Source organism: Erpetoichthys calabaricus, chromosome 4 (genome assembly GCF_900747795.2).
Source record: "Erpetoichthys calabaricus chromosome 4, fErpCal1.3, whole genome shotgun sequence".
In the NCBI taxonomy this organism is placed as follows: Eukaryota; Metazoa; Chordata; class Cladistia; order Polypteriformes; family Polypteridae; genus Erpetoichthys; species Erpetoichthys calabaricus.
The window spans coordinates 273,132,399-273,158,206 of record NC_041397.2 but is presented as its reverse complement, the minus strand read 5'-3'; the positions used below and the strand labels follow the sequence as shown (position 1 = coordinate 273,158,206).

At 36.3% G+C, this 25,808-nt stretch overlaps 1 protein-coding gene across 1 annotated transcript in view; it reads right to left on the bottom strand.

Moving 5' to 3' along the window:
- Positions 1-25,210, bottom strand: part of clcn4 (chloride channel, voltage-sensitive 4) — a 40,571-nt gene extending 15,361 nt beyond the window's left edge. Inside the window, exons 1-8 of the mRNA XM_028800810.2 lie at positions 25,062-25,210; positions 24,662-24,761; positions 24,346-24,533; positions 13,343-13,465; positions 8,970-9,176; positions 7,214-7,294; positions 4,413-4,958; positions 3,175-3,361 (exon numbers count right to left, since the gene is read on the bottom strand). Coding sequence (XP_028656643.1) covers positions 3,175-3,361; positions 4,413-4,958; positions 7,214-7,294; positions 8,970-9,176; positions 13,343-13,465; positions 24,346-24,533; positions 24,662-24,761; positions 25,062-25,205 — 1,576 coding nt within the window. The 5' untranslated portion in view covers positions 25,206-25,210. The remainder of the gene's footprint in view (positions 1-3,174; positions 3,362-4,412; positions 4,959-7,213; positions 7,295-8,969; positions 9,177-13,342; positions 13,466-24,345; positions 24,534-24,661; positions 24,762-25,061) is intronic.
- Positions 25,211-25,808: the final 598 nt, after the last annotated feature.

The following is a 25,808-nucleotide window of genomic DNA, read 5'->3' as shown; positions in this document are numbered from 1 at the left end:
GGGACTCAGACAGCATTTCTATAATTCAATCATTTAAAAGCCTGTACAGCAGCTGTACTTTAAGCCAGCAGCTACTTGTGCTGTGCTGCGTGATCTGCATGTCGCACTGCGCGCCTATCATTTAAAAGCCTGTACAGCAGCTGTCCTTTTGTCACTCTTCCTTGTTTCACAGGACGTTAAAGTGTCTCTGAGAAAATCACGTCTTGACCCAAGATTTTTTTATTATAATATTTTATATATATATATACAGTACTGTGCAAAAGTTTTAGGCAGGTGTGGAAAAAATGCTGTAAACAAACAATGTTTTCAGAAATATAAATAATGATTGTTTATTGTTATCAATTTACAAAATGCAAAGTGAGCGAACAAAAGAAAAATCTAAATCAAATCAATATTTGGTGTTACTACCTTTTGCCTTCAAACCAACATCAATTCTTATAGGTACACTTGCACAAAGACAGGGATTTTGTAGGATTATAGTCAGGTGTATGATCAACCAATTATACCAAACAGGTGCTAATGATCATCAATGTCACACGTAGGCTGAAACACAGTCATTAACTGAAACAGAAACAGCTGTGTAGGAGGCTTAAAACTGGGTGAGGAACAGCCAAACTCTGCTACCAAGGTGAGGTTGTGGAAGAGTTTCATGTCATGGCAAGATTGAGCACAGCAACAAGACACAAGGTAGTTATACTGCATTAGCAAGGTCTCTCCCAGACAAAGATTTCAAAGCAGACTGGGGTTTCAAGATGTGATGTTCAAGCTCTTTTGAAGAAGCACAAAGAAACGGGCAACATTGAGGATCGTAGACGCAGTGGTCGGCCAAGCAAACTTAGTGCAGCAGATGAAAGACACATCAAGCTTATTACCCTTCGAAATCGGAAGATGTCCAGCAGTGCCATCAGCTCAGAACTGGCAGAAACCAGTGGGACCCAGGTACACCCATCTACTGTCCGGAGAAGTCTGGCCAGAAGTGGTCTTCATGGAAGAGTTGCAGCCAAAAAGCCATACTTCCGATGTGGAAACAAGGCCAAGCGACTCAAGTATGCACGAAAACATAGAACTGGGGTGCAGAAAAAATGGCAGCAGATGCTCTGGACTGATGAGTCAAAATTTTAAATATTTGGCTGTAGCAGAAGGCAGTTTGTTCATCGAAGGGCTGGAGAGCGGTACAATAATGAGTGTCTGCAGGCAACAGTGAAGCATGGTGGAGGTTCCTTGAACGTTTGGGGCTGCATTTCTGCAAATGGAGTTGGAGATTTGGTCAGGATTAATGGTGTTCTCAATACTGAGAAATACAGGCAGATACTTATCTATCATGCAGTACCATCAGGGAGGCGTATGATTGGTCCCAAATTTATTCTGCAGCAGGACAACGACCCCAAACATACAGCCAAAGTCATTAAGAACTATCTTCAGCGTAAAGAAGAACAAGAAGTCCTGGAAGTGATGGTATGGCCCCCACAGAGTCCTGATCTCAACATCATCGAGTGTGTCTGGGATTACATGAAGAGACAGAAGGACGTGAGGAAGCCTACATCCACAGAAGATCTGTGGTTAGTTCTCCAAGATGTTTGGAACAACCTACCAGCCGAGTTCCTTCAAAAACTGTGCAAGTGTACCTAGAAGAATTGATGCTGTTTTGAAGGCAAAGGATGGTCACACCAAATATTGATTTGATTTAGATTTCTCTTTTGTTCATTCACTGCATTTTGTTGATTGATGAAAATAAATGATTAATACTTCCATTTTTGAAAGCATTCTTTGTTTACAGCATTTTTCACACCTGCCTAAAACTTTTGCACAGTACAGTAATCCCTCGCTATATCGTGCTTCGACTTTCGCGGCTTCATTCTATCGCAGATTTTATATGTAAGCATATTTAAATATATATCACAGATTTTTCGCTGGTTCATGGGTTTCAGTGGACAATGGGTCTTTTAATTTCTGGTACATGCTTCCTCAGTTGGTTTACTCAGTTGATTTCATACAAGGGACGCTATTGGCAGATTGCTGAGAAGCTACCCAATCAGAGCATGTATTATGTATTAAACAAAACTCCTCAAATATATTGTGAGCACGGGGGCTGTTCACACCCCAACCCCCGGTCCGCAGCCGTGTGACAGCCGGGCCGCGAGAGAACTGCCGGCAATGGCGACTCACTCAGACTTTTCAGAACGCTTGGCGGGCGGGGCTTTGCAGCGGCGCAGAGAGAGGAGAGAGACCGAGGTGAGAGAGTATTGCAACAAAGTATTTTTATGGTCCCGACAGTTTCCCCATATGACATGAGTCTATAGAAATCGTGTTACTACGAAGTACATTCAACAGATGCTTTTGTGGTCGCAGCTCAGTTGTGCACATTTGCACAACGATCCCCAAACAGAAACATTGTAAAAAAATCACTTTCTTCGAACTTTCCTTGTACTGTTTTTATTTTTTATTTACTTATTTTTTTGCTGTTTTTGTTGTCTGTGGTTTTCAGTGATACCTTTTGCTTATTGCTTGTCAACATTTGAAAAACATCCATTGGAATTTAACTCATTGTCACCCTCCTATAGAAACGGCAGACACGAAAAAAAGATAGCAGTGTTAATGTTTGTGATGTGCAATCTGTTGGAATGGCAAATGTAAAGCATATGTCTTTGTTATATGCAAAAAAAGAAGAAAAATCTCAGATTGCAAACATATGCGAACTGCTTAATAACTTTAATAATAATAGAAATGTTATGTAAATTGTGTATAAAACTGCTCTAACGGCACCTATTGGTTTTTGATTGTTTGCTTTTCTCTCTCTCTCTCTCTCTCTCTCTGACATTCTCTGCTCCTGATGCGCACTCCTTTGAAGAGGAAGATATGTTTGCATTCTTTTAATTGTGATACAGAACTGTCATCTCTGTCTTGTCATGGAGCACGTTTAAACTTTTGAAAAAGAGATAAATGTTTGTTTGCAGTGCTTGAATAAAGTTCCTGTCTCTCTACAACCTCCTGTGTTTCTGTGCAAATTTGTGACCCAACCATGACAATATAAAAATAACCATATAAACATATGGTTTCTACTTCGCGGATTTTCACCTTTCGCGGGGGGTTCTGGAACGCAACCCCCGCGATCGAGGAGGGATTACTGTACTGTATATATATTGGTTGGCAAAACAAATTCATATCAAAATGTACCTAAGCAAGCTGCAGCTCCCACCATTGCATACAATCCAGGAGTAACACAGTCAGCTCCAGGACGGCACCAGTTTCTAAATATAATCCAGTCATGGTGGTGGTAGGCCATTTGCTCTACTGCTATACCCACAATACGTCCAGCAATGGCTCCAACAGCCATGCTAGGAATAAATAAACCCGATGGAATCTGTTAAGAAGAAGAAGAAAAAAAAATCAGAATTACAATCATTATGCTACACTAAGAAAAAAGAAAAAAAGAAACAAAACAAAATAAACATTCTAAAACCACATTGAACAGAAAGAGTCCAATTTATTGAGAAGTGGGGTATATTAATTCATATGATACTAATTTGTAAGACTAATTGTTACAAATGTTATACTAACAGCTGGCCAAAATAAAAATAAAAAAACAAACAGTTCAAACCTATTGTTATATGTACATAGTAAAATGAAATTCTTGCTTGCAGGTCCTCCAAGACTAGCAACAAACAGACAAATATAAACATGGACAGGTATGCAGTGAACAAAAACTTTTTTTTTTAAACAAATGACCACATCCACATGACCACAGAGTAATGAATATATTTTGTAAATTTTGCATAGGCTCTAAACCTGTACCCAGTAAAAAGTTCAACATAAAAATAAACTACACTGATGTGAATCTGGCTAACAAACTCTTTTTGATAGATATCTGATAAACTAAAAAAGTATTACTAAAAAGCAATGTAACAGGCCAAAACGAAAGAGAAGAGAACTTCAGACAACCAATTCTTTTTAGTGAAGAAATTATATTTTTTTACTATTTTTTTTAACAGCGTCAGGGGAATGAGCAGCAGAGTAATGGTTGATTAACAGTTTTTATTGCTCTGCTAGTGGTTAGTTTTTCAGTTTACTGTTGCTATTGATTTTAAGTAGAATGGATTAATTCCTTCTGCATCAGCAGGCATTTCTGTGTTCACTTTCTTGGCCAAGTGTAAAGTTCCAGACTAATCCAAGTTAACCAGTCCTCCAATGTACAATTCAAATAAGAACATTCTGTGTTAAAAATTGTCCTAAAAAGTGTGCCCTTTCTTTGCATTTTTATGCAATTAAACCAATTTTCAACAGCACATGAATTTATAACTTCCTTTTCTGTTTTTAAGAGGGTAGTGACAAACTCTTTGTTCAAGTGTGAATTTTACAGTAAAAACATACATACAAACACACAGGCTTTGTGAAAAGCAAATTACACAACATACCTTCATGCCAAAGGTGAAAATAGTGATAAAAATTTTGAAAATCAATGCCAGTGCAAGCTGCCATAAAGCAGAGTAGACACCAGGGCCTGCAGGACGATCTGGAATGTCATCAACTGGCCGGGTCATGTTGGGATCATTGATATAATCACAAAGCTGGGAGGACTCCAAAGAACCACAATCATTGAAGAGTTCAGAAACAAGTTTGCTTGTGCTTCTTCGTGTATATGGGTTGGGGAAAGCAAGAATGGCAGTAATAGCTGTCACTGCTATTACCTCCAGCACAGGGTACTTGCCAAGTTGAGTAGTTTTGCGACGTCGGCACCATGCAATATTTGCTCGTATAAAAAGAGTTCCCCAAAGACCTCCAAAGACTCCAAGCAGGATGAAAGGAATAAGTTCAGCCATATACCATGGAGTGTGGTACTCAACATAAAAGAGTACCAAGCGGCTATTCCCAAATGGGTTAATTGAACGGAGAGTGAAGGCAGCCACTAAAGCAGCAAAGAAGGACCTCCATAATGTTTTAAGTGGGAAATAGTAACTGACCTAAAAGAGGAAGGAAATAATAAAACCATTATAGAACTGTATTCAAATTCTACACAGTGCTACAAAATAAAAACAGCCATGCATCACCATAAGTGATGCAGATTAATTATAAAGAATATCATATTTTGCAAGCATATGCTAGCATCTTGAGTCAATAACCTTAAAGGTCTTATTCCTTGGCACTTCAAATGTAAAAAGTTGCACAGCTGCAACAGTTAAAAATTCATGCTAACTCTGTCCCTGCCATGTTGAAATACCCAGACACAACTTTATTACATATCTACACTGATTACGCCATTATCTTTTAAATTTCACTTTTGTATCAAATATCAACTCTTCCAGGGCTTTTTTTTTTTTTCCTCGTTTGGCCCAAGGCTGAATATTGTTCCCAAAAAAAACAAAAAAACTAAGCTTTCTGAAAAGCACACAAAGCAATGGTTTCACACATAAATCAACATAAACATTTATTTATGACAAATGTCCCTGTGTTTTAGGTTCTATAAGCCTCTAAATGTGAATTCACATGCCTATTTCACAGCATAGTCCTGCAAGGAATGGTAATGTTAGAAATAGGCAATGGCGTGCATTGCCACATTACACTGCTTTAAGGCATGTGTTGCATATTGTGGCAGCTGGGTGAAGACAGCCGCTGGCGGCAGTCTTCATACAGCTGGCAGCAGGCGAGTAGCCAGTGCTGACAGTGGTCACAGTATGCAGCAACAGACACACTGGTGCAGAGGTTTCAGGCAACACATAATACAAGTATCATACTGTTCATAAATAGAGCCAAACTATACCTCAACAGGGGGTTTTGTTGATATTTACAGCTGATTTACCACCCTCTACCCTCAGGTGTCGATTAACGTCGACATCTGCCTCAACCCTATGTGTCAACACAACTCGACACTCACCCTGAAAGAGTTAACAGAATACATCAAGTTCAAAGTGAAGCCCTACTGTCCTCACCCTAGTTAACTTTACCAAAACACTATAATATATGTAGCATTATACAAATGTAGAAGGTAAGGTAACCTAGACAGCTAAATGAAAGTAAAACTATCAATTATCCACTAACCCATTTAGTGTGAACTAGGTTTATCTATTATTAAATGTAATGAAGAGGAAAATGAAACACTGCTTCCTAATACAAAATACATTTCAAAAGAGCCCCCTTATGCAAAGCATGTCTCATTAAATTAACTGTTAACAATGTAAATCATATTCTGATATACCATCATATGTGGAAGTGGAAGGCTGTTGGGGAATTTTATACCTGCCTGTTTTTAATTGAGAAGCGCACAGTTTAGACTGAAGGCATGTGGACTGTGTTGTCTCTCAAAGAAGGCAGGCAGCAATAATACTGCCAAAGAGATGTTCTTTAACAGCTACACAGCACTAAGAATAAATACAGTGACAAAAATAGTGGCTATAGGTAGGTCTAGCTTGGTGCACCAGTAGACAAAGTGTTCTGTCAATCAGCCTAGCCAGGACTTAGCTCAAAAGTACACTGGGCAAAGGAAATGATACAACCTGGGATGTGGTGCTAAGCTCACACACCCTTATATATCATACCAAGCTATATTTTTACTAAGTGTAAACATCCACATGGACCAGACCTTCATGAGGATTAGCTTGTTATGTTTCAAGGGAAATCTCCCCAGTCATATGGAAGTTCATAATCTCAGACAAGCATTTAGCTCGGCTACTGAAATGGCATACTTACTTAATGAAAACAAATCAGCATGAGTATATGAGCAATATGTTGGACCAAACCAGACACAAGCATCAGTATTGTTGCGTCCCTACGGAAATCCTTCAGAAGCCCAAAAAATTCCCCTCATTTGTTGTTAAACTGAGAGGAAATCACCTCTCTGTCACAAAAGAAACTCAATACCTGGATACCATTGATAAAAACCTATTTATATAAAATTAATGAAAGTCCTACAACATTACTATTTCTGTAGTCACTTTAAATTTGTCACCAAATAAAGTTTATCTGTTCGTTCACTTGTTTGTTCGATCGATCTATCTAAACTGAAACTGAAAGAACAGGACAGTGCTCGTTTTCATTAATATAGACAACTTACTTATATATATGTTAAATAATAAAGTACCATCCTGACCAAGGTTAGTGGTAGAAGGTAACAAACAGCACTGGAGTGCCACAATAAAATATATTATAGTTAGTACTAAGTAGACCTGCAATTGTTTGAAAACAACACCACTGAAACAAGACAAAAAACTGAAGTGAGAACCTCTTCAAGGCTGAAAAGCACTCCACCAATTGGTGCTCCAAAGGCAACGGACACACCCACGGCAGCTGCTGCTGACAAAACCTGCAACAAATAAAACACACATTAATACAAAGGAAAGCAGATATTAAATGACATCATATTCTGACGTTTTATTAGTATTACTAATAATTACTAGGGATGCTCCTATCAGGTTTTTACGGCCAATACTGATCACCGATTCATTTACTAGCGCTGTTCTGATATCAATACTGATTGCTTTTTTTTTTTTTACACATTTAAAACACTTCCTACACTAAGCCCCTTACATAGTCAGACATGTAGAATGCCTTATGATCAAAATTAAAGTGTTAAACTTGGTATTTTTATAATTAAACTGTAGAAAACACGAGTTACCTGTTTTATTAACAAAATGAAACTAGGTTACTTTTCAGTAACAATAAAAATACTAAAATGCACAAAATTCCCTTAAAACATGCACAGAAAATAATAAATATAAACTAAATAATATATATTAAGTATTATTACACTAAAACATAAAAGAAAAGAAAATGCTTCTCATAGTAATTAAGTTGTCCTGTAATGTACTTAAGAGATACTTGCAACGCTTAGTTAAACAAGCAAAAAAAAAAAAACACACACTCACACATGAATTGAATTAATTGATATTAGAAATTAAATATAGCTTAAGTGTAAATATACATGAATTTATAGCTTTTAAATATTATCTAATAATTAATTGGGTTAGTTTTTGATGTTTAATATATACATTTAGGATATTTAGCCAGTGTACGAGCTAGACAAATATGGATTAGCGTTTTAATTATGCAGTACTCGTTTCTTACCAAACAAATAATAAACACAAACAAATAATAAACACAGTACAAACTCTTTAGGTAAACAAAAAAAAGCCACAAATCTAATCAAATATTCATAAAATGTTTATCAAAAATATACAAGGCTAACATGCATAACAAATCTTGTTCTTTACTAAGCAGCAATTTCAAATTATTCTTTAAAAAACATACATTTGAATTAAGGAAGCTGATGGTGTATTATGCGTGCAGCATTTAATTTTCTCTTTTTTCTGAATTGCAAAAATAAACCATAGTTGCCTGATTTAAAATCTGCACATTTTAGTGATTTTCAGTTTTTTATACTTACATGTAGGGAACACCTTGGAGACTTTAAGGGTGAAGCCCCACTCTTAATTAGATATGTGAGGGTAACATGGGAGGTGTGTGTGTGTGTTTGCAGACTTGGAGGACAAAAAAAGTAAATATTTTTGCATATACTGCGTAACGCTTTGCCACTTGTGTTTTAACATTGTTTTTTCTGTTTATGTTGCACTACTTTCTTTGTTTAAGTGGGAATGTGCTTCATTTTCAAAGTGGCCACTAATAGGCCAGAATGTCTACTGCAACATACTTCACTTGTTGAATATAGCCACATTCAACATTCACATTGTATGAAGGATTAAAAGACAGGTTGAAAATAATAAGCAGAAGTCAAACTTAATTTTTAACTTGTTTCTCACATTGCTGGAACTGAATGATCGTTTTATAATCTGATAATACACCTATCCATATATTCCCACTACCCTATTAATATGGTCTAGTTTTGTCTTCATCTCTCTTACTAAGCACATTATCTTAGTTATATTACTGACTCAGGAATAAACTCGACGAAAACTGAACAAAACAACCAGCATGTCTGCCATATGATTTTGATACTGCATGTCCCCCAGAATTAATCTTACCTCCCTCCTCTTGGCTTCATTTTTGCTATATTTAGAGAAAAGGCTACAAAACAGATTGCCACAGCAACAAGCCACATGCACCATGGGTCCTTCCTTCCCCAAACTGAGGCCTGAAGACACTACCAGAACAAGAGTGACAGGTTTAATAAGAAGTGTCCATTTTCCAAGGTAGCCTCTAATAATGAATCCACTTAAAATGGTCTTAATCTAAAAGGAAAATAAAAAAGAAAATTATTTTTTAAACTATATTGCACACAGTCACAGTTTAAAATCAATCAAAAACAATCAAAATAGATATTTTTCTCTCCTTTCTTATTAGCGGACCATATCTTTCTTTTAATTAACATCTATTATCACAGTGAAAAAGCGCTATACAAATATTAATTGAAATGAGTTTGAATAACAGGTGGTTGACAGATGTTTACTAACATAGAAGGACAAAAACTTATAATTAAAGGTACACATGGTATCCTCACAAAATATTTGGAAAAAGGCAATGTCATGGTGTAGGCATTTCATTATTATGGGCAAAAATAAGAAAATAAATGATTAACAATATAAATGCTGTAGGATATAAAGCACAAACAGAGGGCTTTTAAATAGGAAGCAAAAGAGCTTAATATTTTAAACATTTCAGGAGTAACTCATCATCAGAACAGAAATAATTTGTCCTCCTCTGCTTGTCATCATGCCAATTTCTATGCTGAATATTTCAAATAACCAGATTTACACACTAAACATATGGAATGGAAGTAAAGACAACTACCCTTAATATTACCAGTGTTAACCACAAAATTTGATACACATCTTGATTCTGAACCCAAGATACATTTTGATATGTCTTTGTCTGTTATTGTCTATTACTGTGGCAGAGGAGCAGCTACAGCACCTCTGGGCCTGGCGTACTTCCGATAGAAAAATGGACAAAGTGCAGAATATAAAGAGGATGAGTAAATGCATTGTAGTTGCTTAGATGACTGTTTAGAAGTGTCTGATGAACAAAGCCTCAGCAACTGCCTACTACCTGGCAGAAGCAATGAAGAGAGATTTGAGACAGGTTAATGGAGGAGACATCTTGAGAGACTCGGAAGGTAACTATGATGGATAATACTGCAGTCTGTGTGGATTATTATGAGAGAGAGCACAGTGGCTTTAGCTTTGATACCAGGAATGATAAGAGTATTCTGGTGATGCAATGGAAATGGAAGTATAAAAATTTCATGTTCAAGAAGAAAAACAAGAAAAGAAAACACATTGATGACACATGAATCTGGTAGTGTAAGAAGCACAATATACTATTTGTTGTTGAGGAAACTTGACTAGGGCAAGATAAAAAAAAACGAAAAAGTCATTCCCCCAGAAAAGGTTGCAAGTTAAAATATATCACATATCACTTGTGTTCTAGGACATCATTCAGTCAAAAGCCTGAAGAAAAATATATACCAATGCTAAACCTCTAGAATTTGAAGGAGGTGTGTGTGAGAAATAAAGCTGCCAAAACACTGGAACCAATAGCAAATGAGGTTTTAGAAACAACACATCTGATTAGCAAATGGGGAGCAAGGAATGAGGTCTGGATGTAAACAACAGATGTTGGGTGTTGGACAAAGGTAATGCTGTGTGTATGGTAAAGGTTTTGGGAAAACTAAACACAATGTACACATTGTTAGAAATGGATGTATAAATGATGCAGTGATATGAACTTTAGCCTGCAGGATGAAAACAAAACCTTTGTAGAACGTGTGTGAAAGGGTGGAGAATGCTGATGCAGTAAGTATAAATTTAGATATTAGCAATGAAGATATTTGTTAAAAGTAGGGAAAATCTACTACTAAGGTGACATGTTGTGGTGCAACATGTGGAAAATATTCTGGGAACTGTCCCCCAGCCTGATTTCTAAAGCAGCCTCCTTGACATTGAATTTAAAAGTTTATGAAAGCTATTGATGCTCTAAATGAGTAAAATGTGGCTAATGAAGGTGATATGAAGTAAAACTAGAAAGAACAGATATGAGAATAATCAGGTGGAAGAGTTGTGTGTGTCATGAAATGAGAGGAAGCTAAATGTAAAGGTAGAAGAAAAATATTGAGGCAGGTGTGTGCTGAGGAGAACAGTTATTATGATAGAATTGGGCGAAAGTAGTTTGGGCATAAGCAGCTAAACCCAGGGGATGACAGAGTGAAGATGTGCATCAACAGAGAGGCTGAGGAGATGAGGCCCAGAGGGTGGCTAAATAAGACAAAACTGCAGTGCAAAAATTATATATTAAGTATAAATTTCATATTTTGAAAGAATGTATACCACCTCAAATTATACCAATTTGGGACAGTAGGGAAAATGCAAATAAAAACACAGTGATTCTTAAATTTGGACTTTTATATCATTGTAGACAGTATGAACCAAAGATATTTCATGTTTTGTTTGGTCAAATTCTTTTCCTTTGTTAATATGCATTCCTTCCTGCACTTCAGGCCTGAAACACATTCCAAAAAAAGTTGTGACAATAAAGTCTTCTTCACTTTGTAATGTCGCCATTCCTTCTCACAACACTTAAAAGATGTTTTGGCACCGAAGACAGCAAGAGATGAAGCATTTGAAGTGTTATTTTGTCCCATTGTTCCTGCAAACACATCTTAACGTGTGTAACAGTATGGGGTTGTTGTCATCACATTTTTTGTTTCTAAATTCTCCACAAATACTCCATTGGAGACAGGTCAGGATTGCAGGCAGGCCAGTCCAGTACCCGTACCCTCTTATTCCATGGCCATGCCTTTTGTAACGTGTGCAGAATGTGGTTTTGCATTGTCTTGTTGAAAAAATGCATGGACATACCTGAAAAGATTTTGTATTGAAGGAAGCATATGTTGCTCTAAAATCTTAATGTACTTTTCTGCCATTAATGCTGCCATCACAGAAGTATAAATTACCTTTGCCAAGGGCAATGACACAACCCCAAACTATGACAGACCCTGGCTTTAGGACTTGTTGCCTATTAACAGTCTGGATAGTTCTTTTCGTCTTTGGTAAAGAGGACATTGCGCCCATTTCTTCCAAAACATATGAGGAACACTGATTCGTCTGACCACAATACACGTTTCCCCTATGTGATGGTCCATCCTAGATGCCTCTGAGCACAGAGAAGTTGACATTGCTTGTTAACATAAGGCTTCTGTTTTTACACAGTAAAGTTTTAGGTGGTATTTGTGAATGTAAACCCATATTGTAGTGCTTGACAAAGGTTTGCAAAAGTAATCCCTTGCTCATGGAGTTATATCAGCTATTGATGAGTGACAGTTCTTGATACAGTGCCATCTGAGGTATCGGAGATCAGGGGTGTTCATCTTAGGCTTGCACCTTTGCACTAAAAATCCTCCAGATTCATTTAATGATATTATACACTGTAGAGAGAGAAATATTTAAATCCCTTCCAATCTTTCTTTGAGGAACATTGTTTTTAAACATTTCAATTTCTCATGTATTTGTTGACAAACTGGAGATCCTCTGCCCATCTTTGATCCTCAAAGACAACCTTTCAAGGATAGTGTTTTGTACCAAATCATGAGTACAATCACCTGGTGACATCACCTGTTTGAAATCACATTATTATTTAATTATTTTACCTCATTGCTGGCCCTAATTTGCCCCCTTCTCAACTTTTTTTTTGGAATGTGTTGCAGGCCTGAAATACAGGAATGGATGTATATTAACAAATGAAGTGAAGCTGACCAGACAAAACATGAAATATCTTGGGTTCATACTGGGTGCAATGAAATAAAAGTCAAAGTAAATTTAAGAATCACTGCATTTTTTTTGTTTCATTTGCATTTAACCTACTGTCCTAACTTTTTCTGATTTGAGGTTGTATTTGTTAATTATTCAGAAATTAAGAAATTTAGTATAATTTCAAAAAAATTTCACAAAATAAGCGCACACCACTAATAGAAAAAAACCTGGTTATCAACTGTAATAAAACATATCAGGATATATTTCTTATTTTAAGAATCAAACCTGTTTAGGCTGAATAATACTTATTAAAATTCACTCATTTCAAAATTTTCATTTCTTACATCATTTTAACACAATCAGAGGTTGTCTTACAAAGCAAATGATTCGTGTCCCACCGACAATTTTATTTATTTTAAGAAGTTATTTCTATTAAACCATGCCCCAACTGGAAAGTGGTCAGACTGGTGGTGATGATGATGATTAGGACAATGGATTTTGACTGCCAATTTTCTTTTTTAAAAAAGGCCTCAGTTGAGCACTGTTGCTTATGTAATACAACAGTTTATAACCTACATTTTGCATGCACCTTATTCTAAGGCTGCCAAGCATTTAATAGTCTAAATAAAATATAAATTTAAAATGCTCACCTCAGGAATTCCAGAGCCACATGCATATGGAGCAAAAACTCTTACAAGGGATACAGCCAGGAACGAAAATGCAAGTGCCCACATCACATACAAGAAGTAGTTTAACACATAGGCGCTTCCACCCTAAAAATATAAAATACATTTATTTTTAAATAAACTTAACTGACCTATAACTTCAAGAAAACTAAATTGCGCTTTCATTATTTGCTATACTATACGATGAATAGACAAAAAGAAAAGAAAGTTACTTTACAGGGAAAATCATAGTTTAAAGCTTCTCTCATTTACTAAACTAATTTTATCTTAAGCGCTGTTCTAAAGATCAAATACATATATATATATACACACACACACACACACATATATATATATATATATATATATTGTATACCAAAGTAAAAAATATGAGAACCCCTAGGAATTATCTATATTTATGTCTAATTCCCATATAAAACATGGTCGTATCTTCATGTCAGTCACAATAATGAACAAACACAGTCTCCTATAACTAAAGATACACAGATTTTCAGAGACTTTTTGACCATATCGAATAACTCATTCAAACTGTGAAACTGAAGGTTGGAAAAAGTAAGTGAACCCTAAGCTAATGACTTTTTAAAAAGCTCATTGCAGTCTGATTTTAGCATTTAATGAAACAAGTTCAGAGGTGTGGCCTAGAATTACTTTGATTGATAAAAAACACTATAAAGTTTGAGCTTTTGACAGGAAGCATATCCAGATGGGAATCATGCCTCGCACAAAAGAGCCGTCTGAAGAGCTACGATTGAGATTTGTTAATCTACATAAGGCTGGAAGGGGTTACAAAGTCATCTGAAAGATTTTAGATATTCATCAGTCTACTGTTAGGCAAGTTGTCTATAAATGGAGACAATTTGGTATTGTGGCTACTCCGCCTAGAAGTGGGCGCCCTGCCAAGATGACCTGAAGAGCACAATGCAAAGTCGGCAATGAAGTAAAAAAGAACCCTAGAGTGACAGCAAAGGACTTGAAGAAGTCATTAGAACTGGCTAACATCTCTGTTCATGAGTCAACTATACGCAAAACATTGAACAAGAAAGGAGTCCATGGCAGGACACCAAATAGGAAGCCACTGCTATCAAAAAAGAACATTGCTGAACGCCTGAAGTTTGCGAAAGAACACTTGGGCACTCCACAACGGTACTGGGAAAATTTTTTGTTGAGTGATGAAACCAAAATTGAACTATTTGGGAAGAACAAGCAGAACTTCATTTGGCATAAAAAAGGCAATGCCTATAAACATGAAAACATTATCCCTACAGTAAAGTATGGTGGAGGGAACATCATGATTTGGGCCTGCTTTGCTGCACCAGGGCCTGGACAGCTTGCCATCACTGAAGGGAAAATGAATTCACAAGTTTATCAACAAATTCTCCAGGATAATGAGGGTGTCTGTCAGTCAACATAAGCTCAGAAGAGGCTGGGTGATGCAACAGGACAATGACCCCAAACATCGCAGCAAATCCACAGCACAATGGCTTCAGAAGAACAAACTCCGCCTTTTGGAGTGGCAGTCAGAGCCCAGATCTCAATCCTATTGAGATGCTGTGGAATGACTTGAAAAGAGCCATACACAGATGACAACCAAAGAATATGGAAGAGTTAAGGCAGTTCTGAAGGGAAGAATGGGCTAGAATTCCTCCCGCGCGATGTGCAGGTCTGATCTGCAGTTACAGGAAGCGCCTGGTTGAGGTCATTGTTGCCAAAGGAGGGTCAACCAGTTATTAAATCCCAAGGTTCACTTACTTTTTCCACTGCCACTGTGAACGTTGAATGCATTTGTAAAATAAAGACATGAAAGAGTAGAATTTTTTGCATGTCATTGGCTTAAGCTCATTGTGTATATCAATACCTGTGACTTAGATGAAGATCAGATCACTTTTTATGACCAATTCATGTAGTAAACCAGATTATTCCAAAGGGTTCACATACTTTTTACTTTGACTGTATACATATACACATGTATTAGCACAGCTGGAGTTATGTTTGTAATGACGTTGGTGATATGTTCCCTCAGATGATTTATGTTTCATATCTTTTCCTGATACATCATGGCCTTCAAATGCCCCCAAAGATAAAAATCAAGATGGGGTGAGATCTGGGAGGCTACTCCACAGGACCACGGTGACCAATCCAAGCATCCGGAAATTGCTGATCTAACCACATATTAAAAACCATATGTATGGAAACTTATGGCCCACCCTATATATATGTGCCCGGCTGGGATGTCTTTATGGAAGGACCAGGAGAGAAACGATATCTCCCCCCGGGACACGAGAGGGCAGCCCCCTGGTTTGCAATGGGGCCACGGGATTGGAGCTTGGAAGCTCAACCCAGTTAGGGCCTGTGGCAACTGCCAGGGGGCACCTGGACGATTCCGGAGCCCTGGAAAGCAGCACCTCCACCACACCAGGAAGCGCTGCCGAAAGAGAATCTGGGTGCACCTGGAGTGCTTCCGGGTGGCCATGCAGTAATTTTACTACACCAGGAAGTAATGCCGGAAGATCGCCAGGAGGTGGAGGGCAGAACTTGCGGGAGAGGAGTGAAGGCAGCAGACAAGAAAGAGAGAAAAGAAAAGAGAAGAAGGGACTGAGCTATTTATGGTTATTTGTGTATTGTGTGCGGGAAAAGGAAGAGAAATAAAAAGCGTCTGTACTTTGGGACTTCTGTGGTCTGTGTCAGGGCTCATTTTGCCACTATACATATATATATATATATATATATATATATATATATATATATATATATATATATATTATATATAAATTACTGAATTAAAATTGTGTTTTTAGTATTGCTGGTTTAAGTATACTAAACATGAAACAAAGGAATCCAAATTACTGAAGTATATAACATAATCAATGGATAATATCTCTTCTACTCATATTTATACTATTTCACACACTACTGATTTAACAGATAAAATGGATATAAAAAATCATGCTAAAAAAAAAAAAAAGAAAAAGAAAGGCTAAACTGAAAAATAAGAATCCAATACAGAACAGTACAAAGGTGAATGATAGATAGATAGATAGATAGATAGATAGATAGATAGATAGATAGATAGATAGATAGATAGATAGATAGATAGATAGATAGATAGATAGATAGATAGATAGATAGATAGATAGATAGATAGATAGAATGAATGCTGGAAAGACAAAGTTTTGTGCCATATGTGAATGGGCAGAAGGCATGAAAGGGAGTGTGTTTGACCATTTAACAGAATGTTAATCCATGCATGGGCAGCTGGAAGTAGATTCATGAAAGCTGAAATAGTCTGTTGGTTGAATGCAGATGACAGGCACAACATTTGCTCAACATGTGTTGTATCTGAATGTAGTAACTGAAAAACAAGACACTTTATACATAAGAAAGGATTACAAATGTTTTGAGCCTGAACCATAAATGGGATTTTTACAGTGCTGCTTTTAGATGTACAGTATACATTTCTAATGTTAGAGAACAATAAGCATTCATGTTCTGCAGTCAAGAAATGGGCTGCAAAAATTCTGTTGTGAATGGATGTCTCTCAAAAATGACTCAAGAGTCTGCCTGGACTTTGACATTAATAAAAGGAAAAAATGTTTGCCACCACAGAGAAAACTTTAATAGAGGACCAAAGCCATAGAAGTATCACTCTAGAAGGTTAGTTTATTGTCTGATTATGTTCTTATTAAAAATTAACCAAGAGCAAGGTCCTTGCTTTCTGGGTGCATGCAGCATTACTGCATCCAGTGCTCCCAGAAGAATCTTCTAGTAATAAATTCAGATTAGGGACAAAATGAAGAAGGGTTCATTATTGGGAATGAAACTTGGGATATGACACTATGGCCCAATCACCTGAATAATGAACACATGGTGAAACTGAAGGTCCAATAATACTTATGATGTTATGGTTAGGGTTGGGTGATATAAACAAAATTATATATCATAATATTTAAAATAATGGTCAATAATAGTATATCTAATAGTATTAACCTAAAAATCTGAAAAAGTCTAAAATGAAGTCCTTCAAACTTAATTTATATCAAAATTATTACTATTAAACTTGACTGTTCAAATATAATAAATATGTCATTTGATTTCAAGAGAACTGCAATTAAAGAAATCAAACTGAGAACATATTTACTAAATATTTGATACTGTTTTAGGATGAAACCTGTATGGCAGAAGTGCAAAAATTACATAAATAAAATGTCCACAATGTGCCAAATCATGTGAAATGTACAGTGCATCCGGAAATTATTCACAGCGCATCACTTTTTCCACATTTTGTTATGTTACAGCCTTATTCCAAAATGGATTAAATTCATTTTTTTCCTCAGAATTCTACACACAACACCCCATAATGACAACGTGAAAAAAGTTTACATGAGGTTTTTGCGAATTTATTAAAAATAAAAAAATTGAGAAAGCACATTTCATGTTTTGTGAGAACAAAGTACACTGCAAGCAACACAGTTTGCCAAATGTCTGAGAGCAGCAAAGCTTTAGTATACAAAGTACAACAAATGAGATAGCACATTGTGGACTGAGTGAGCTGACTAGAATAACATCAATGCGTTGATTGAACCAGGCTGTCACAAGTATACAAGTATTGCTTTGGTTGTTGACTTGTGCAAACTTCACATGGAAAGTATAAACCAGGCTTTACTCCGATGACAGAAGGCAACATCTTTGTGGAAAAAAAATACAATTATTCTTTGAAATAACACAGTCATTTTTATAGTGGAGTGTGGTGGTAATAAACTTTTTAGTAATGAATATCTCTTGTTTTTGAGAGTAACTCAGGTATTTTTACTTCAATAACATAGGTATTGTGTTAAATTACTTTTAAAAGTAAGCAAGGTTCCTTTTGATTGCAAATTTATCAAGAAAATACTGTACATGTGCATTTGTGCAACAAGTACTTCCTCTGAGAAAATTTTCAGTACTGCAGGCAACATTGTGAGATGTTGCCTTAGGCCACATAACGTAAATATGCCTGGAATCTACGTAGCCAGTGAAGGCCATGGTTGACTCTGGCTATGGATGACAGGGATATGGACTTTTTTGCCCATAGTACATAGCTCATTTTTATTATCTTACCTTGGATATTGGTTATTGATTGTTATTTGTGCTATGTCATAACTGCCCTGTACAATTTTTGCTTACAAAGCCTAAAAGGCAAACAAAGATGAAATGTTTATTTAAATACTCCAACTTTAAGAACTAATCTTATAAAGTTAATGCTTTAAGTTAAACTCATATTAGTGTTTGCTTAATTTGAATAGAATGTAATTTTCTTTCATAGCCATAGACAATGGTATAGCCTTTTACCCCTTGTAAGGTAATAAAGCAAAAAAGTTCTATCACTTAAATAAGAAACAGTGTGTTAATTGAGTCAGTTGTTGTTTAGAATAGGTCCCAGTGCTAGCAGGGACTGAAAGACCCATTTATAGCATGAAAATGGGATAGGCATACAGTTTTCTGACCGTTTAGAAATGGTTCAGCTGTATGAGAGAACTTAACACTAGAATTCCTGAAGCCTATGAAAAAACGCGTAATCTCGGCCCACCTTAAATCCCTTCACACCTCTCCATCAGTGTCTTTTGTTTTGTAAATGCGTCGATCAGCACAAGCAGCCTGCTGTCCCATCGCCCGCCTTGACGAAGCTCAGCTCGGGCAAAAAGTTCCCCAAGCTCAAGCCAAGGTTCCTTATCTGCGTATGATGTGCCTGGAGTTGTATAGGGTAAATACAGTATATCGTTATTTGGAACGCCGTGAGCATGATGCTGTCAGATCTAAACACTAGTGTGGCGAATTGCTCATATACTGAAGTGACTTTAGCTGCAGGTGGAAGTCCTATTTTACTTTATGGTGCCAAGCAGAGTTGTGTTGCGATGTAGCAGTCTATTAGTCAGAGAAAGCACTGTGAAAAATCTGTCTGTTGTTACGGTCCTGCCTTTGTCCAGTCTGATAGCAGTCACGGGACATTGTATCTTTGATTGCCAGTACAACAAATACAGTAGTTCTGTGCAGGTATCAGCCACAGCACCCACTGTGGTCATCACAGCTGTTGTGAAATGAATGGAGATAAATGCCGTCAACTCAGAGAGGTAAAGGCAAATTCGTTGTACCACATGAACGTCACTGAGAGAATAAAACTGAATAATAAAAAAACAAGCGCCAACTTTTACAAGTAGCCAAAATTTACACCGGGTGTTACTGACTCAAATCAAATGTATGTTTTTATTATATTGTAGAAATAATAATGATAATAGCAGCTCACTACTCAAAACACGGAGTACCCGTCTCGAACCCGGGACCTTTGGGTTATAAGGCAGCAGTTCTTACCTTTGCACCATTCAAGAATACGTGTAAACTCCCTGTTGACTGACATTTGAGCTTGAATTTTTAACTCATTGACAGCTACATGTAAATCGAATGCTTTTTTTTTCCTTTGGTTATATTCTTGAATAAAAGCACACAAGTTTATTTGATACTTGGACTAAAGTCTTCACAAGTTATACACTTCACCTCATTATTAGTATAACATGGAAAATGTTTCTGCTTTAGGTATGTGTTCAGCATTTCTTGCATTTCTCACATTTCCTATCATCCTACACTTACCCAGATTTTTGTAGACATGGAACACACAAGAAATGCATGTAATTCCAATTAGTGATATACTGTATCATTTACCCTATACGACTCCAGGAACCTTGTTTTTCGTAGGCTTCAGGAATTCTGGTGTTAAAGAAAGAAACAAGATATAAGCCTTAAACAGAACTTTTTTTTTCTTGCCACACCAATTTTTTTTTCTATTTTTGTCTGAACTGTTTTGCTTTGAATTTTTAGTAAAGTTTGTAAAACAAAGACAGTTTGTCTATGGAATCATTTCAACGCATCAAGCTTTTGCCACAATCCCATGAAACAATCTAGAGCTGCTGAACATTGGTAATTTTGGTTAAACGTAGCTACACCATTGTTCAATGCCAATAAACGCCTCTTTTTATTCATATTTATGTATTTTTAAACTATTATTTGGCTTACTATATAATTATGGAAAAAGATGATCCTCTGTGGAAACCTCTAACGGGAGCAGCCGAAAGAAGAAGGCGGCGGTTTACTTTATAATACAGGGATCCCTCGCTATATCGCGCTTCGCCTTTCGCGGCTTCACTCTATCGCGGATTTTATATGTAAGCATATTTAAATATATATCGCGGATTTTTTGCTGGTTCGCGGATTTCTGCAGACAATGGGTCTTTTAATTTCTGGTACATGCTTCCTCAGTTGGTTTGCCAAGTTGATTTCATACAAGGGACGCTATTGGCAGATGGCTGAGAAACTACCCAACTTACTTTTCTTTCTCTCTCTCTTGCGCTGACTATCTGTGATCCTGACGTAGGGGGTGTGAGCAGGGGGGCTGTTCGCACACCTAGACGATACGGACGCTCGTCTAAAAATGCTGAAAGATTATCTTCACGTTGCTACCTTCTGTGTGCAGCTTTTAAGTACGCTGCACGGTGCTTCGCATACTTAAAAGCTCCAAGGGCACGTATTGATTTTTGACTTTGTTTCTCTCTCTCTGCTCCTGACAGAGGGGGTGTGAGCTGCCGCCTTCCAACAGCTTTGTACCGGCGGTGCTTCGCATACTTAACAGCCAAACAGCCCTATTGATTTGTTTGCTTTACTCTCTGTTTCCTTTGAAGAGGAAGATATGTTTGCATTCTTTTAATTGTGAGACAGAACTGTCATCTCTGTCTTGTCATGGAGCACAGTTTAAACTTTTGAAAAAGAGACAAATGTTTGTTTGCAGTGTTTGAATAACGTTCCTGTCTCTCTACAACCTCCTGTGTTTCTGCGCAAATCTGTGACCCAAGCATGACAATATAAAAATAACCATATAAACATATGGTTTCTACTTCGCGGATTTTCTTATTTCGCGGGTGGCTCTGGAACGCAACCCCCGCGATGGAGGAGGGATTACTGTAGTGGTATAAAATGAACAGTGAACAATATACCTAAATAATGAATTCAAAAGCAAGAATACACTGTCATCTTTCTTCACTTGTGTACGCATTTGCTGAAAAACCATATGTGTGTGCTTTAATATGTGCAAGAGTGTATATATGATTCAAAACGTGTGCCAGCATTTCAATATAAATGTACTCAAATCATATTTTTTTTTCTAAAGGCAATTCATTCGTGGCCAAGTACCGCATTCTGTCAGCCCTTCCATGTTCACAAAGAAAGACCACCATTTATTCTCTCATTTGTATACATTGTTGGGTTTGCTGTGACTGTGGAAGCATTGTAAGTGAGCCACCTCTGTGATCTTTACATGCAGCTTGCTTCATCCACAATGTGCCACCTCCTGTTCTCCTTTCCCCTTGTCAAATTAATGTAAGCGATGTACTCTGTATTGCTAAGTGTGTTTAAAAATTAAAATGTAAAATCAGGCGAGTTTATATTCTTTTTATAGCTAACTGAAATTGTGAGTGAAGCACTGATAGCATTCAGATTAGCACAGGACCATTTTTTATTACAAGTACTGAAAAAATATAAGTGATTAAAAGTGAAAATTTTCTCTGTAATTATGGTATAGTTCTCTGGAAGAACATTCAACAGCAATTAACATTTGGGTAGCCACATATAATACAAGGTATGTGTGAGTGTGTGCATGTGATTCGATATATGTCCCAGCATTTCAGTATAGCTGTACTCAAATTTTATATTTTTATTCTAAAAGGCACCACATTCATGGCCAAGTACCATGTTCCATTGGTCCTTTCATTTTCACAAAGAACTGTTCATTCTTCATCTTTTTTTTCTATCTCCTGACATATGCCAAATTTATGCCAGAACATACAGAACGTTAACACATACATCACTTTTGCAACAAGTAACAAAGGTGATTTCCGGATCTGGTGAAATGCGATAAAAGTATATGAAAACTTCTCCCAGTTGACAAATTTCTACCACGGTCTTTCTACTAGTGAACTGTGAACCACTAGTTGAAGGTGTAGCCAAAACTGATGTCACTCAAAAGACTCGCAACAGGTCAATATAACTGACTTACTTTGTTGCAACCAGTCAGAAAAATGATCAATTATTCTGTTTGTAAAAGACTCATCTGTGAAACTGCCAATGTGACTACCATCTGTTCCTTAATCTGAACAACATCTCTGTGGGACATGCTATACCAATGAATGCAGTCATAAGTTTATTAGTGTTCACAAGAATTGTGTTCCAAAACAAAACTTGATTAACTTTGGTGGCATTTTATGAATAGGTCAGGCTCAAAACATTTTGATTTTTCCTTGGAGATAACATGTTAAATGTGGATGTAGGTTAGAATTCTGCAATGTAGCTAGATTGAGATTTTATTAAAGTTACAGTACTACACAGAAGTGTTAGGAAAATTTTTAAACTTAGCCAGTAAATGTTTTTTTTTTGCTTGGAAAATGCTGTGTAACAACAGAATTAATACAAATAAACGTTTACACCAAAGAAGTCAAAAGATGTACTTGTGCATTCCAAAAACATACTAAAATCTTATCAGTTGGCTAGAAATACACTGTTTCGGACTTCAAATTTCTTTTCAAGGCAATTTAAGCCATTCACTGTATTTGCAAAATTCCATTAACAGCACATCTGATTCAGACTAATGAGATGGGAATTGGTGGTGCAGTTTAACAAATGAATATGTATAGTGAATGGTATCCACAAATACTGTGATGCCTTAAGGATAGATTTGTAAATAATGAAACTAACACATAGTACTGTATTTCAGGACTTGTCCCACATTTCAGATTTTAATAGAGGTCAAAGGGGTATATAATGTACGAAATTGAGATATTACTAATAAAGTCAGCATGTAAAGCCAAGTTAAAAATGACTGAGACAAAAATGATAATGATATATATGGAGTGGCCATGAGGAAAAAAAATATTAGTGCAGAATACAGACTGAAAAAAATATGGAATAAGAGGATGAAAACTAGGTAAACAGGTAAAATGAGATAAGGTGGTAGGAGGTCAAAGAGGGAATCTGATAATAACAAGCATTTTGGTCAAGGTGTACGAAAGGGGAACTGAATTCATCCTTGAAGCTGGTCTGTAGATGTCGAAGAAAGTCATTTGGAAGAACTAACAAACCTAGATAAATCCATGTAATAGTGAATAAATAAATGGCCAATAACTACATTTATATGTAACATGATAAGATGCATAATTGGAAGTGTTAAATATAAATTACTTTTTCAGATTTCTATTTTTGTTTTTTATGTTATTGGACATAAAACATTGAAAGCAAGTAGCTGCATGTCTACGATTTATACACAAAACAAACTTTCACTTTCAGTTGTAACCTGAATGTGTTTTCTGCAAAGGTGATATGTAATACTATTATTACCGTGCTACAAAAAAATGTTTGTGATTTTTGCTATCCTTAAGTGAATGAAAATCAGCACCAATGATATAGTATTTTGTTCATGGAAAAGGAAAATGGCTAGCAATGGTCTTCAGCTGTAAGCAAAAGTATTTTTTAAATACTAATTTTGAATAGCTTTAATTAATGTACTGTTATTCATGACATTCCCAAAAACATTTAATCTAACTTAAGTTTTCCGGAGCCTACAGCCTATTCTAGCAGCACTGGCTACAAGGTATTAGCAAGCCTTGGAGAGGGTGTCAATCTACCACAGGGCCCACTTACAAACAAACCATGTGCAATGATACAAACCAGGCCCAATTATCCACAAGAAAATGACCAAGATAATTTTTTAAAAATAGTCATGCTGTATAGTTACATACAGTACTTAATTAATAAATAAACGTAAAAATTACAGCAAAGGAAAATGTGCTGAGGTGTAAAAAATATTACTCACGTCTGTCAGACCAATAATTAATTAAACAAACATATAAAAATTAGAGCAAAGGAAAATGTACTGAGGTGTAAAAAATATTACTCACATCTGTCAGACCAATCATTAATTCTGACCAAGTGTGCCACTGTGGACACTTATCTCTGTTGTCAAATGTGGTTTCATTTGATGTCCAGCAACACTGTTCGTGACTATACCAAAATGCAGAGAGGCACACCCCTTCTTTCAGGTCAGTCATCCAGTCCACAGCTAAGTCATTTACCCCTGCAATCGTGCCTACAATCAATAGTTTAGAGAGAAGCATGCAAAATTTTTCATAAATGTAAAATTCTGACTCGTACACAAATTTAAATAAAAGAAAACCATAATAAGCCATCCACTTCTGGCCCATTGTTAAAGATTACCTGCTAGCAGTCCAATGAACAGCATGACTACCCATCCAGACCAGGCATCAAGTAAACTCTTTATGAAGTCCCAAATAGATTCTCTGCTTTTACTAGTGATCTAAAATTACAAGTAAACAATACTAGAAACATTAAACAAAAATTTGCTTAAAATTTTTATTAAGAATCTTTAACATTATCACTTGCATCTAAAATGTCTACCAGGAAACAGTGCATTTACTTGAAAGCTTTTAAGAGAATTAAACACAAACTTAAAAATAAGTAGCACTGCAGGAGAAAGATAAGAGTGGGTACACTGTTTTCTTCTTGTGAGTTGTGTAAGCCAAAGATGAATGACCCATTTGTACATTTTATAACTTATTTAACACTTTAAAATTACTATAAATTCTGAACTCATTACCTTCCTGTGTCTATCTGTATCCCTGGATTTCTCCCTCAACCAGTCAATGGTGTGGAAATCTTCATAAGTTCCAGAATCAGGAACAGGCTCATCCAGGAAATCCATTAGATTCCCAGAGCCATTCATTTCCCCTGTGGTAGACATTATCAAGCCTGGTAAGAAAAGGAATAAGTAATAAGTAATGGTAAAGTTACTATGACATATTGCATTTTATAAAATTATTAGTTACATTACAAATTTTTACAGAAACCTTGCATAATCTACAACTAGTCTATATGCATCAGCAAAAATCACATTACCTTTAAATAAAGGAAAGAAGTACACCAATATTCTGTATGCTGTAATGTGATCAACTTTTAAATATGCTTCTATATTAGGATAAACAAACAATAGAGTCTAAGTATTAGGACAGTGAAATTAAAAATGCTATTTTTGTTGTATACATTAATGAATAGAATATGAGATCCAAAAATAAACTTCCATCAAAACTGCAGAATATTTGTGCATATATTCTTTGAAGTTTCAGAAAAATATAATTACTGTATGATAGACTCTCAATCTATCTATACATTTAACAATTATCTACCTAGTTCAGGGTCATGTAACATGAGTGCCTATTCTGGCAGCACTGAAAGCAAGGCAGGAACCAATACAGAACACAGTGCCAGTTCATCGCTTTAAAGATGGAAGATCAGCGCCACATAGACTTTTCTACAGTACACACATTATATACAAAAGACAAACACC